The 14,822-nt window shown below is 40.0% G+C and overlaps 1 protein-coding gene across 1 annotated transcript in view; it reads right to left on the bottom strand.

The window, feature by feature from the left end:
- Positions 1-2,072: 2,072 nt before the first annotated feature.
- The window catches only part of PDE10A (phosphodiesterase 10A), a 258,873-nt gene continuing 246,123 nt past the window's right edge, over positions 2,073-14,822 (bottom strand). Inside the window, exons 21-22 of the mRNA XM_053461389.1 lie at positions 14,076-14,164; positions 2,073-2,816 (exon numbers count right to left, since the gene is read on the bottom strand). Of these exons, the coding sequence (XP_053317364.1) occupies positions 2,699-2,816; positions 14,076-14,164 (207 nt within the window). The 3' untranslated portion in view covers positions 2,073-2,698. The remainder of the gene's footprint in view (positions 2,817-14,075; positions 14,165-14,822) is intronic.

The following is a 14,822-nucleotide window of genomic DNA, read 5'->3' as shown; positions in this document are numbered from 1 at the left end:
TTCTCTAAGATCATTGCTGATCTATTTCCTCCTTGTCATTCTGTTAACACACCTGAATGCAAACTGCTAAAACTTTAGCTCACTTGCTGACCTCTAATTTATACTATGTTTGTATATTTGTTGCCACTTTTATTAGGGTGAGAAGCACAGACAGTTTTTGGTTTTTGTATACACTTGCTGAATAAATCAAGGTATTTGATTAGCAGCACCTGTCTGCTACTTAGCATCTTAATTGCTATGAGAACAATAAGGGTGTGCTTAATTTTTTACCCATAGCTTCTCCATTATGGCATTATTTTTGTTGAATAAATCATGACACAGTGTAATAAGTCATGTAAACAAGATGTGTTGTTTGTCATCTAAAGTTTTATTTACCTTATTAGACCTAGGAAATGATGATGTGTACATCTGTTGTTTAACTAAGACAATGGATAATGGCTGCCTTCATGAAAAACCATGTGGATTACAACAGGAACCATGGGATACCAAGAATGCCAGGGGAAAGGGGGAGGAGGATGGGATTTGCTGAAAGGAGGGTAAGGATGCAGCATGGCAAACAGGGCCGGCCCTACAATGGAGCCGACTGGGGCAATTGCCAAAGGCGGCACTTTTGAAGGGGCGGCACTTTGCCTCCCCAAGCGCTTTTTTTTTTTTAAGCGGAGGAGAGAGAGGGGCGGCGAGTGGTTTTCGCTTACCCGCTCGGCGCCTCTCTCTCCTCTGCGGCGAGTCTCCGTGCTCTGCCACGGGGCCGGCTTGTAATGCTGAGCGCCGGAAGTGACGTCAATTTACGGCGCTCAGCATTACAAGCCGGCACCGTGGCAGAGCAGGGAGACTCGCCGCAGGACTGTTTAAAGGTAAGTCCCCGGGGGGGTTAGGGTAGATAATGGCGTCGGCGAAGTTTAAAATGCCGGCCCCCGGCGTCGGCGGGGGGGGCGGCATTTTAAACTTCGCCCCAGGCGGCATTAAGTCTTGGGCCGGCCCTGATGGCAAAGGCTAAGAAAGCTGTGAATATTTTACCAGGGAAAAAGTATTAAATAGGAAGCTGTTCTTCCATCTTGGGCTAGTGAAGTGCCAAGAAAGTAGGGTTGGTTTGGTGTCTAGTATTGTAACTAAAGTTAGAAAGTAACTACAGAACAATTCCTTTAAAAAGTTTCCCTGTCAACCTGGAATCAAGAGTAATTTTGGACACTGACATTAAAGGGATCATTTGGTATGCTGATCCACTATTGATTCTAAGTACACATGTTATCAAATAAATAAGAAATGTGTGACAATATATTGATTCAGGGACTTTCTATAAACAATGCAGTAAACACAAAAAGTGTACTTCATAGCAACTTTTAACAATAAGAAACAGAAAAAATCTTAGTATCTTAGTAGATGTATTTTTATTTGTGTAAGACTCATCATATATAACAAGAAGATTTATTTGCCCCTCTGCATTGTGATATATTTTTCGATATATTGCTTTTACCACCAGAGGTATTAATAAAGTATATCATAACACCTCTTGGCATTCATATTTACATAATTTAACTGTTTTCTATAATCAAAGAAATTTATTGTTGTACTGTTAGACGTCTTTGTAAAAATTATGGTTATTTATTATTTCATTAATAAATGTTAGCATAATTTAGCATAAAACAGGCCAAGACCAGAATATATGTATATATATATATATGTATATGTATATATATATATATATATATATATATATATATATATTAGACTTGTGGATTTGTACATTTTGTCACTTCATATGAATCTATGAAAATGGATGAAAACAAAGCAAAAAAACTAAAAATGTTCAGCCTTACTTTGCTGGCTCTTTTACTCCCACTCTTCTACAGTCTCTGAATGTTTCCCTACCTTCTCTTCCAACGACTTCCATGTCTCACAGCTTTGCTTCCATGTCTGGCATCTTCTTGTTCTTCTTTTCTCTCTTCATCGGCACCTCCGCAGACACAACTTCCCAGCGAACTTCTGCCAAAATGGCGGAGCCTCTAGTGACATCCTCTCCCCCAATGTTTACCCGAGTGATCCTTTTGTTAGGTTATATATTCCAAGTACAGCACGGTTGCACTTTATAGAGTATGTGCCTTCAGCAACATCTGAACTATATGTGTGTCCTTGCAGCTAGGTTCAGTAATGCTAGTATTTTTAAAATTGAAAGTATAATATATACCAACACAATTGTAAACAGGTTATATTAAAACTGAAAAAATACCACCCCTTCCACACCAGAATAGGTAAAATTATTTTACTTAATAATAGGTTTATGATATCATCTATTGAGTAGTTTAATATAAACCCAAAAATGAATTTACCATTGTCATGGTGCTTTTATAACTATGATAGATGCACCTATCAGGATAAAGACCACATCAATATAAATGTATATCTTTTTGTGCATTTGGGAATGCGTAATGCACTCAATGAGTTAAATAGTTTGAGGTACATGTTAAAGAACAAAAACTGTTCTCTAATTTTAAAAAAGAGACTTAAGTATCATGCAAAGTGATTATACATGTAACATGTAATAAATATAATAAGGTTATACATTTCACTTATTTCCTGAAACAAGGTCCAGAATGCTACAAAATAAAAGACCAGTGGAAATAAAGATAAATTGGGGTCTGTTCTCCGGTTCGGTATTCAGTATAGTTTTCAGTATTCAGTGTTTTAGGGCGAATACTATTTAATCAGATATCTTGACAGGAAGAGAATCAGATAAATCTGTTGCCAGCAATAGAGGTGGAATCCAAACTGTAGTGTCTTCTCCCTTGGATACTTTCTCCCACTGATTCAGATTTTCCCTATAAGACCAAAAGTAAAAACATATTTTGTAGTCCCAAAGTAAGTACATTTAACAACTCAATTTGTAACTTCTCCTTTGCAACAATAAATTATTGGAATACACATAGAGCACGAAGACAATTAATATTAAGTCTTTGATATTTATCTATAGTCGTGAACACTTTACCTTTAACACAACAATCTCCACCTTAATCATATGAGGTATACAATAATGAGGAATAACTATGCAGGATCTCAGAAAAAGACATGAAGATACCGGTTTCCCCTTTACATACACATATGTATTGCTTATTGTAATATGTAAGCTCAAACTGCTACTGTCTGATGTTGGATGTTCAGGAAAACAAAATCACCTGGATCTGTCAAATGTATTTGTCAGTTTAAAGTTGAACTTGGTGGGAACTTACAGTCCCTCAGAGGAGGGGTGGTTGGGAGAGGGAGCACCTTGGGATCACCCCAAAAATAACGATTTAGGGTTATATAGGCATTGCTGTGCTTGGAGGCCTGATTGTGGCACCGGGCTGTCTGGGAAGGGTATTGTTTGTGGTGATGGGATTATCTCCTAATCTGATAGAGTTTGGATATAAGGCTGTGTGTTTTCACAATAAACTGTTCTTTGTTTTTCACCTCAACATGAGTTCTGTCTGATGCTTAGGGTGGGCTGCTATAAATTACTGTCCTTGCCAGGACAGTAAATACGCTGCATCAGATAGATTTTAGTCAGCTACAGCGCCAGCATGGCTCTATTCTGACAGTCCTGCTCCATCTCTCTTCATCTCTCTTCGCTGAAATCCCGAGAAGGAAGCAACTTTGGTGGGTGTACCCTGTCGGGGTACAGGACCTCCCGTCACATTTGGTGGCAGCGGCGGGATGCTTCCTTGGTACCGGGACATCCAAACCACCACAGGAACCTTGTCACAGTGAACGGAGCAGCACTACAGCAGCTTAAAAAGGAACACCTCAAAGGAACTGCTGGAAGCCGGCATGTAACAAATCAAAAGCTACTTTGATCACCGAACTGATGGAAGGAGGCCGAAGTACCGTATTTGCTCGATTATAAGATGACCCCCCAAAATTTGAATATTAATGTAGGAAAAAAAGAAAAAGCCTGAATATAAGACTACCCTATAAGAAAAAAGTTTTACTAGTAAATATTAATTCACATGTAAACTATTATTTTCATATTTAATAAAAACTATGATGTTTTTTTATTTCCTTTTATTTGCCAACCTGCCCCCAGTTATGCCTTATACTCCTTTATATGCCACTCTGCCCCCATAAATGCCTTATACCCCCTGTGAAGGGACCGACCTGTACCCTGACTGGGTACTCCCGCCAAACACTGCTTCCTCCTGCCGGGACACCAACAATTAACTCCTTCAGCACCAGGCAGAACCAGCGTTTTAGATAGAAGGGGGGATGTCGCTGCACCGGCGTTGGCACTGTGGCTATCCGAAGAAGCTTAGCTACACAGCATGGCTATTGTCCTGAAAAGGACAATAAAGGATCATAGCAGCCCACCCCAAGCATCAGGCAACACTCATGTTGAGGTGAAAACAGGACTCCTTTATTTAAACCAAATACAGAGCTATATATACAAGTAAGAAAAGGGGGCAAGACAAATATCACATGATCTAATTACCATGCCAGGAAGGAAGTAATTAGATCAAATCCTGCAACACAATATCCAGGGGAAAGACATAATGACATGAGACATAAATAATTACATTAGTTGGGAACGTAGATATTGAATGATGATAGACAAATAATTGGCTTGAGACAAACAATGGCCAGGACACAGAGATAACAGGAGCTCACAGGATTAACAGCTACCTGTTGTGTAATTAAAAATTAGGTATGCAGCAGTAACACCTAGTCATACCTACAAGGGGTCTTAAGACAAGGGCTAAATCACACAATAACAGGGGAAACACTTCACACCTATACAATCAACAATGCAAAGATAATCGTCGCCTTCTTCCTACAACAGGACGTCCAGCTGACATTACAGTTTTGAGACTCTGAGTAGTAAAACATGGGAAAAATCAGTAGAAACTGACCCCCTGTGTCCACACACAGAAGTCTCTACAAGGCCTGGGCCCATAGTCGATAGGGAGGAGGCTGGCTGTCAGGCCTCTCCAGGGGCCCCAGTGATGGAGGGTTCCGTCACACCCCCCTATATGCCACTCTGCCTCCCTGATATGCCACTTTGCCAAAAGATATCCCTTATACTCCCTATATGCCACTCTGCACATTTATTTATAAAGTGTCGGACGATTCCGCAGCACTGTTACATTCATTAGAACAATTTATAAACACATACAATGACAAACTGGTGCAAGGGAGAAGAGGGCCCTGCAAGCCTAAAATCTAGTCTATATGCAACTCTGCTCCCAGATATGCCTTATACCCCTATATGCCACTCTGCCTTTCTAATATTCCTTTTAACCCACTATATGCAACTCTACCTCCCTGATATTCCTTTTAACCTACTATATGCCACTCTGCCTCCCTGATATTAATTTTAACCCACTTTATGCCACTATGCCTCCCCTTATACCCCACATACCATTCTTACCCTCCCCCGACTTACCAGTGCTTCCCATAGACTTCTCCCTGTGCTTCAGATTCCTTGGTGTGTAGTGGTGGCAGCTGGTGAAGGTCTGCGCCATGTATGCAGACAACCTCCGCTGCTGCTGCCAGCACTTCCACCAGGGCTTCTATGAATGAGCACCGGAAGGTCATGTGATGCTGGAACTCCATCATAGAAGAATGAGCATCACACAGACCTCCACCGGCTGCCAGAGAGGATGCAGGGGATAGTCTTGTAGTCAGACCTCTATTTCAGGTCTGATTAGAAGATTACCTCTAATATAAGACGATGGTTATTTTTCAGAGCATTTGCACTGAAAAAAACCTTGTCTTATAATCAAGCAAATATGCTAGCCTTGTCCTGTCTGAAGGGACAGAAACCTCAGAAATCCAGCGGCGTGTAGCCAAACCCCCGCAAGAGATTATCGCCAAGTTGATCAGCAAAACCACGCAGCTGAGGATGGCGAAAATACAGCGAGCCAGAACTTTTACAGTAAATGAGCAACAGCCCACCGGCCGTATGAAACTACCTTAAGATGCCATCCGAAAGTTTGACGACACCAGAGAAGAAATCAACCGCTATCTTCAGGTCTTCGAAAGACAATGTGGAATACAAATAGTTGAGGAGACCAGCTGGGTCATGCTCCTGGTGAGTCAATTATCAGGGAGGGCACTTGAGGCATATGAGGCTATCCCGGAAGAGGACAGTGCCAACTACAGGAAAGTGAAGGTACGATACGGCATCACCCCGAAACCCACCGGTTAAAATTCTGAGGTTTACTCTGTCAAGAAGGACAGCCTTTTACGGAGTGGGTGGATTGCATGACTCGGGCTGCTGAAGGATGGTTGAACGGGTGCCAGGTGGCTACAGTAGCGGATGTGCTTCAGATCATCCTATTGGAACAATTCTATGATCTGGCTCCCGCAGCAGTACGCGAGACCGACAGCACCTCACAGTAGATCGTGCAGCTGTACTGGCGGACCAGTATGTGGACTCTAGGAGGTCAGTACAACCGGAGCCCCAACGTCTTGCCTTCTACATACCACCCCCTGCCAGAGCCTCACCACCTCCTGAACCTCGGCACCCTAATCATTACAGCCAGCCCCCTGCCTAATCCACTTTAGCACCTTGTACAGTGTTCCGCCCACCATTACATCCCAGCCCCCCTGGAGGCCAGAGCCTATAGTGGGCGATGCTTCCCTGTCACCAGGTGGGTCACACGCAGACATACTGCCACTACACTGTCACCCAACGACCCAGGACCTACCAAACCCGGGGAGCACACAAAGCTGCCACTGTGAGCTCAGCACTGAAGGTATAGATCAAATAACCAGAATCAGACATACAAATCCTGTATTTGCAGGTATGCAATAATAATGTATTTGCAGGTATTGATCAACTGAATAAGACATAAAAACTCTGTATTTGCAGGTACACATAAATAATGTATGGAGACATAGCATAGCAGATATAGATGAACAGAATAACACAAAAACTGAGATTTGCAGGTTTAGATCAATTGGAATTCACATAAAAACTCAGCATTACAGGTATAGATAAACCCCCTAAATTCCAGGCATAGATAACAGGTTTCACACCCCAAAGCCAGCCCTGGCGTACACACTGCCCACATAGAACCTGACCAGCACCGAGATAACACACATAGGACTTGACATCTTTGTCTCCAAACAGCCCAGTCTGAGTCAACTTTGTCTCCTAACAGCCCGGCCTGTGCCATCTTTGTCTCAAAAACACGCTGCCTGTGCCATCTTGGTCCCCAAGGCTCAAACACCCTGCTTGTGCCATCTTTGCATTCCTACAAATCAATTATACATCTATTAAACACAATCACTTTTACAGTCACTCACTAATTCACACTTTCATTCACGCAATTCATTCACACAATCATTTATTCTCTCTCTCATTCACACAAATCATTTACACATATTCATTAATGCATTCTCACAAATGCATTCATTCACCCACTCATTCAAACAACAATTTAGTCCCGTGGCGGGAGCGCAACGCTTCTGTCTCTCTGCTCTGCCGTGTTTTGCGCTGCTTCAGTGCCCAGCACTGCAATATGATGTCATATTCCGGCACTCAGCATGAAATGCTGGCCCCGCGATCGAGTTAGAGGCCTCACAGAGGAGAGTGAGGGGCACGAGCAGTTGCTGAAAAATTATTCAGGAGCGACAGCTTGGTGCCCCTCTCTCTCCTCTGCGTCAAAAAAAAAACAAAAAAACGGAGATTCAATTGGGGAGGCCACTAATTTTGGGACATGTGGTTACCCTAGATCTAGCATCAGCTAGATTTCGGTCAGCTACAGCGTCAGCACGGCTCCATTCTGACAAACTTCTGCTTCATCTCTCTACCGCTAGTTCTGTATAGCACTGAGATGGTTAATCGCCAAAGTCTCAGGAAGGACGCAATGTTTGACGGGTGTACGGGTACGGGACCTCCCGTCACACCACTTTACTTTCGTTTCAGATGCGTTTAAAACTTTGTATATAATGTCTGAAGTTAATACCGTATTTGCTTGAATATAAGACGAGGTTTTTTCATAGCAAATACCCTTGCCTTATATTCAAGATTCGACTCAAACTATAAGAGTAAGATCCAGGGGACCTGCATCCTCCTCTCTGGCAGCCGGTGGACGTCTGCACGATGCGCGCAGACAACCTCCGCTGCTAGCCGACACTTCCGTGACATGACCTTCTGGTGCTCAGTCATAGAAGACAGACATCCACTGGCTGCCCCCACTAGCATCAGTAAGTTAAGGGAGGCATATCAGGGGTCAGAGTGGCAAACAGGGGGATAAGGCATATCTCGGGGGCAGAGTGGCATATAGGGGTTATAAGGCATATCTGGGGGGGCAGAGTGGCATATAGGGTGGTATAAGGCATATCTTGGGGCAGAGTGGCAAGCCCTGGGGCAGATGTGCATAACGGGGGGGGGCAGAGTGGCAAATACAATACAATAAATACAAGAAATTTATTTTTTCAGGGCATATGAAAAAATACTTTACGTGTGAATTAATATTTAGTAAATGTAGTAAAACTTTTTTCCTATAGGGTAGTCTTATATTAAGGCTTTCTTTTCTAAATTAGTATTCGAATTTTGAGGGGTAGTCTAATAATCGGGATCGTCGTATACCATTGCACTCTAATGGTTGCCTTTGTTCATAGTGCTAGTCTCTGGTTGTCTCTTGTGTTTAACCTCAAGTTGCTCCTCGACTACTGTCAGGAACCACTTTTTCTCTGCCTGAACCATGGCTTTTTTATACCTGTGGCATTTAAATCTGCTACCATTAGTGGCCACCCTCCGCCCTCTGGAGCACTCAGAACGCAATTACTAGGATCAGGTGTGCCTTGTTACCTGGGTTGAGCCCTAGTCAGCACATCCAGCTGGGCCTTGTTACCTGGAGTACCCTGCTTTGTGTCCTGATCAAGTGGATTCCCTGCTTTGTGTCCTGATCAAGTTGGCTGTTTGCCTTTCGTGCCCTTCCAAGTGGGCTCTCTGCCTTTTGTGTTGACTCTCCGGTATCCTTACCTTGGCATGTTCTTGTTAATTCTGATTCCTGGTTTCCTGACCTAGGCTTGCTGACTACGTTTTCGCTACCCTTGTGTTCTGCCTGACTCCGGTGTCTCCAACCTTACTGTGCATGACAGTATCATGATTAATGCTGTATGTTACTGTGTTTTTAGTTTCTCAAGGTCAGTCCAACTGCATTATCTGTGTTGAAGAGTTGGGTCTCTTTTTTCAACCAGGAAAGATGTAATTAGCTCTTTTTCAAAGTATAAAAATGTAATGGTTGACCCTGGTACTGTTGCCTTATAGTTGACAAAAGAATTAACGAAAGTGAATTGAAGTAATGTTTTCTAAGTCTCAATTGGAATCAGATGCCACAAAATATACTGTTACCCATTTTCAATGAAAATTTCAAGAAGTCACGGACTAAATCACCTAAACACCAGCTGAAAGTAATTAAGTAATTGAGATATTTAACAAACCAACCAAACATTAACAATGAGTGTGTCTGAAATACCTAAACTCCATAATTTTTTGGTCATATAGTGTAAGTATACACACACTATATGGACAAAAGTAATGGGACACCTTACCCTTAAATCCCCAGTGACTTTTATGACATCACATTTTAAATGCATAGACATTAATACACAGTTGCCCCCCCCCTTTCAGCTAAACAAGCTTCCACTCCTCTGGGAAGGCTCCCCACAAGATTTAGGAGCATTTCTGTGGAGATTTTTTTGCCCAATCATCCAGTAGAGCATTTGTGTGGTCATGCACTGATGTTGGGTGAGAAGGCCTGGCTCACAATCTTCCAGCTCACCCTAAATTTGTTCAATGGGGTTGAGATTAAGGCTCTTTGCGGGACCAGTGAAATTCTTTCACACCAAACACACCTAACTATTTCTATATGGACCTTGCTTTGTGCACAAGGGCATAGTCATGCTGGAATAGAAAAGGGCCTTCCCCAAACTGTTCCCACAAAGTTGCAAGCATAGCATTGTCCTAAATATCTTGGTATGTCCCATAAATTTAATTTCCAGTTTTCTTTAATCCCTTTCAGGACCAGGCTGCTTTTTTTCTTTTTCTACCCTTTGTGACCAATGCTGTTTTAACATTTTTGCAGTGCTCGTGTTTAGCTGTAATGAACTTATATTTCATTTTGTGTACCCAAGTAACTTATATATTGTTTTTTTCAGAACAAGACAGGCTTTCTTTAGATACCATTTTTTGATCATATAATCAAATTTGCTATAATAAAATATGGTGAACATTTTTTAAAAAAAAATGCCTTTTGTAATTTTTGAAAAACCTGTTACTCACCTACAAAAGCTAATGAAAAAGCCTGCTAAGTAGATTCTAATATTAGTCCTGAGTTTGGAAAAACCCAATGTTTTTATGCTTTTTTTTATGTATAAAGGGCAAACCCTTTCCACAAATGCTCTGAAAAATACCCCTTGTCTTAGACTCAAATAGAGGTCTGACTATAAGACTAAAATCCAGATCCCCCGCAGCGCTGCAGGGGACCTGGATGCTCCTCCCTGGCAGCCGGTGAATGTCTGTGTGATGATCTGGGTGCAGAGTGGCATATAGGGGTATAAGGTATATCTGGGAGCAGAGTGGCCTATAGCAGGGTATAAGGCATATAAGGGGGTATAAGGCATACATATGAAAAAATTGTTTACATTAATTATTAACTTGTAAAACTTTTCTTCCTATAGGGTAGTCTTATATTCAGGCCTTTTCTTTTTTTCATAAATGAATATTCAAATTTTGGGTGGTTGTCTTATAATGGAGCAAATTATTCGGTATATTCTACAGAATATCTAATCACATCATACATTTGGACAATATGTTGGTTCAAATTCATATTTAAATAAAATGTCAAAGCAATACAGTGCGGTGATTGGGGGGAGTGAACTGATGGGGACCACTATTCATTTTATTATTATACTGTACTGTATATTTATTTTAAAAATTTTGTATGTAGAACACTACACTTCTCAATTATTATATTTTACGGAGTACCCAATTACATCATATATTTGGACAACGGTTTGGTTCAAATTCATACTTGATTAACATTGAAAGCAATCCGTTTGATGTCCACTTCACATGTGAAGGAAAGTGTACCTGGGCAATTCAGCCTCAATGCATGGGAATAAGACAGTGGTGCTTTGATCTGATTTTAAACTGATTTTAGTTAGCAGGTTTTACCTTTGAAGTGATACCTGCACATTTTATTCTTGAAAATGTTTCCTTGTGATATTATTGCACTGGGCCACAGGAAAAAGTTTGAAAACCACTTGTTTACATCACAAATGTGCCTTTCGATTGCTGATGATATCCATACAACCTCTGAAATTCTTATTTTGAATCCTGCACAATACAAACGATATTGTGTGGAGAATATATTTCTATTGCATACATTATAGCAGTGTATTATAGTGAGATGTTGAGAGCAGATATGATAGAAAATATTGCAATTTCAAGTGATGTGTTAGTATATAATGTACCAAATGAAAATATGTTTTAAAGAATCAGAACTGACTGATAAAAGGTGAAACCAGATGGTGGAAACATTTCATGTAAGAGTGTATTACTTAATTGGAGGTTTCATGAACACAGGGAATAATGTTTGAGCAGAAGTGGTCGGAGTTAGTACATTTTATCATGCATTATTTTGTTTTCCAGAAGGTATTTTACTATCCAGTATGTTGTCATCCTCAACTGAAAGACAAAACTATGGACCCATTACTGTTGTAAAGCAAGTAGAAACCATTTAGCTATAAGTTTTTCATTTGTTTCTCCCATTCCCTATATTACTTAACCTCATAAGGTCCGTTTCATTAAACAAGCTTAGAAAGTGATCCTATCTTCGCTTAAATGGCGTTGCTGTAATGCCTCAATGTCGAGGCATTCAGCAACACAGAGATCGCCCCTCCCCGGGGTGTCAACGTCTGCCATAAACTGTATGGTGGTGGATGCCCATTTTAAAAGTGTTAGGAGGCAATCAACAATCGCCTCCTAAACTTAAATGGTGTCACTGAAATGCCTCGATAGTGAGGCATTCAGCGACATCAAACACCCACCCCAGGACGCGCTGTGACCGCTCCGGAGAGGGGTCACAACCGCCACTGCAAGAGACTTTGCCACTGGCAAAATGGTGGTACGTCGTTTAAAAAAAAAAAGTTGGGAAAATTAGCTAGAGCGTCTCTGCGGACCCTCGTGAGAACTTTGGCTCCCCATGCAGGTTGAATACAGGTACTGCATTCAACTATACAAGTCAATGGAGCCCAGCTTTCTAATCACAATGTGATTAGTAACATATTTAAAAAATAATAAAAAAAATGGAAAAAAATAAAAATGTTAACATTTAAAAATAATTATGCAGTGGTGACACCATCCAGTTCCAGCAAAATATTAAAAAAAAGTCCAAAAAGAATACAATAAAAAAATAAAGTTTATTATTATGAGCAAGTGCTAAAGTTAGCACTGTATCTTCCCAAAATTCTTGACATGAAAAAAGTTCAAATAAAAGCATTTAAAATACCCAAGGGGTGTCTAATTTAAAAAAATGAACGATTTGATGGGGTACATTGGAGTTGCCGGACATAGATAGGGCATAGGCACAGACTGACCAAAATGGAAAAAGACCGCACTTCCCTTTAGCCCCCAAACACCAGGCAAACCCATGCATGGGTGATATTACTGTAATCAAAAGATGTTGCTGAACACATATTGGGGTGTTGTGTGACATTGACATATACCAGGAGCTGTAAACCAAAGGCTGGTGGTAAAATAAGTGCATGGAAAGTGTTAAAATACCACCATTTGAAATACCCTGGTATTTATGGTTTGATGGGGTAAATTGAATTAGCCGGCTTCAAAGATGGCCCACTTAGGACAGAGGGGCAGTAGGACCAGATGTCAAAGTTCCAAGTTAACAAATGTGCACTTCCTAAATGTGGCCTTTTAGCCCCTAAACAACTGACAAACCCAAATGGGGGGTATCGCTGTACTCGGGAGATGTTGCTGAACACAAAGTGACATATACCAGGAAATGTAAATCCATACCTGAAATGCAATTCTCGTGATAAAAACATAAAATAAATTGCTACCACAAAGTTTGACAAAAGGTGGTAGTAAAATTAGTGCATAGAAAGGGTTAAAATACCAGCATTTAAAATACTCTTGGGTGTCTAGTCTTCAAAAATATATGGTTTGATGGGGTAAATTGCATTGGCCGGCTTTAAAGATACCTGAAATAGCACATGGGGCAGAATGACCAGATTTGGAAAATAATTGGTTTTGAAATAAGCTACTTGTACTTATTGCCCAATAACTTGCAGAAAAAAAGCAATAAAACATTGGGTATTTCTAAATGCAGGACAAATAGTAGAATCAGGTTTTTTCATTAGCTTTTTTAGAAGAGTAAAAGATTCTTCAAATAACAGTGAAAAGTGTTTTTTTTTAAATTTTCCATTATATTTTATTTTTTTTTTAAATAGGAAATTAGATGATTTGATCAAAAATATGTATCTGAAGAAAGCCCTTCTTGTCCTGAAAAAAAGCCAAGACATAACTTGTGTGGGTACACTAAATGGGTGAAATTTAAATTACATCTAAACACGAGCACCACAAAAGTGTTAAACAAGCTGTGGTCCCAAAGGGTACAAAAAAAATAAAAACAACCTGGTCCTTAAGGGGTTAAAGAGCCAGGAAATTACCTTTCCGTATCATTATTTTATAGTTTGGGCAGCAGATGCCTCATACACAAGTTACAAGTAATTTCTAAACCTGTTGTGAAGTGGTATGCAAGCTTAAATATGCTTTGACTGTAAGCTTGAATGTTTAAGCAATGGATTAAGGAGAGTTATACACTCCATGGTAAGATCTTAAAAAAGCAAACAACCAATGCTATATTTATACTATTTATAACATAACCATGCCTTTTTAGTAAGAATTTTAGAATCCTGAATAGGTCTATTGTGTTGGCGTCTGTTACAAACTTTGCCTAGCACACCGTCATTTCTGTTTTGCCACATACATTCAGGAATGAACAAGGATTGTTTTATAGAGTTCCATGCATAAATATAGATTGAATTTTCCAAAATCTGCAGATATTTGTTACCTGCATCCCTGAAGAAGTGGTTGTGTGGATGGAAAAATCTGTGCAAGAGTTGTGTAACATGGAATGGCTACTGCATTGTAGAATCCCATCTGTAAAGAAAAAATTGTGTTGATGGCATTTATAGACATAATGCATTAAATAATGTTAGAAGAAAACCCAAAACATTTAAGTCTGATACAAAATCATTAAAAAAAAAATACAACTGGAAGGAAATAAGAATAACCGAAACCGAAGTATTTAGTGAGAAAAAATAACCTGTTCTGCACTATATAACATACTATTTAATATGATGTGAGCTGATTACATTTTTATTGTAAAGCTGTGGGAGGTTTATGGAATATAAATGCTTTCATGAAACGCAAGGGGCTCATATTATGCTCAAACCTTTACTGACGCTTTACTGAAACTAGCTGGATTGTCGAAAGCAATTTTATTTTTAAAAAGTTAATATTGCAACATCATATGCTTTTCTTCTGCTGCTCCCACAATGCTAAGTACAATCTTTATTACAACAATCCCTACTAGAATCCTATTAGCAGAAGTCATTTTAATACCATTGCTTTTATTTTGAGTATTTAAATTTTACTCTGATCTTTAGTAATATTTTCTTTTGTTTGTCTTTTATTGTATTACATTTATTAATCTTTATTGTATTGTGATGTGCTACCATTATCAATTTAATTATAAACGTGTTAGTCTGCCCAGTTTCTATTCCCTGATCCTTCTAGCAGCTTCCCTGCTAATTCC

Source organism: Spea bombifrons, chromosome 3 (assembly GCF_027358695.1).
Source record: "Spea bombifrons isolate aSpeBom1 chromosome 3, aSpeBom1.2.pri, whole genome shotgun sequence".
NCBI lineage: Eukaryota > Metazoa > Chordata > Amphibia > Anura > Pelobatidae > Spea > Spea bombifrons.
Note: the sequence above shows the minus strand (reverse complement) of the source record. Positions and strands in the feature narration are given on the sequence as shown.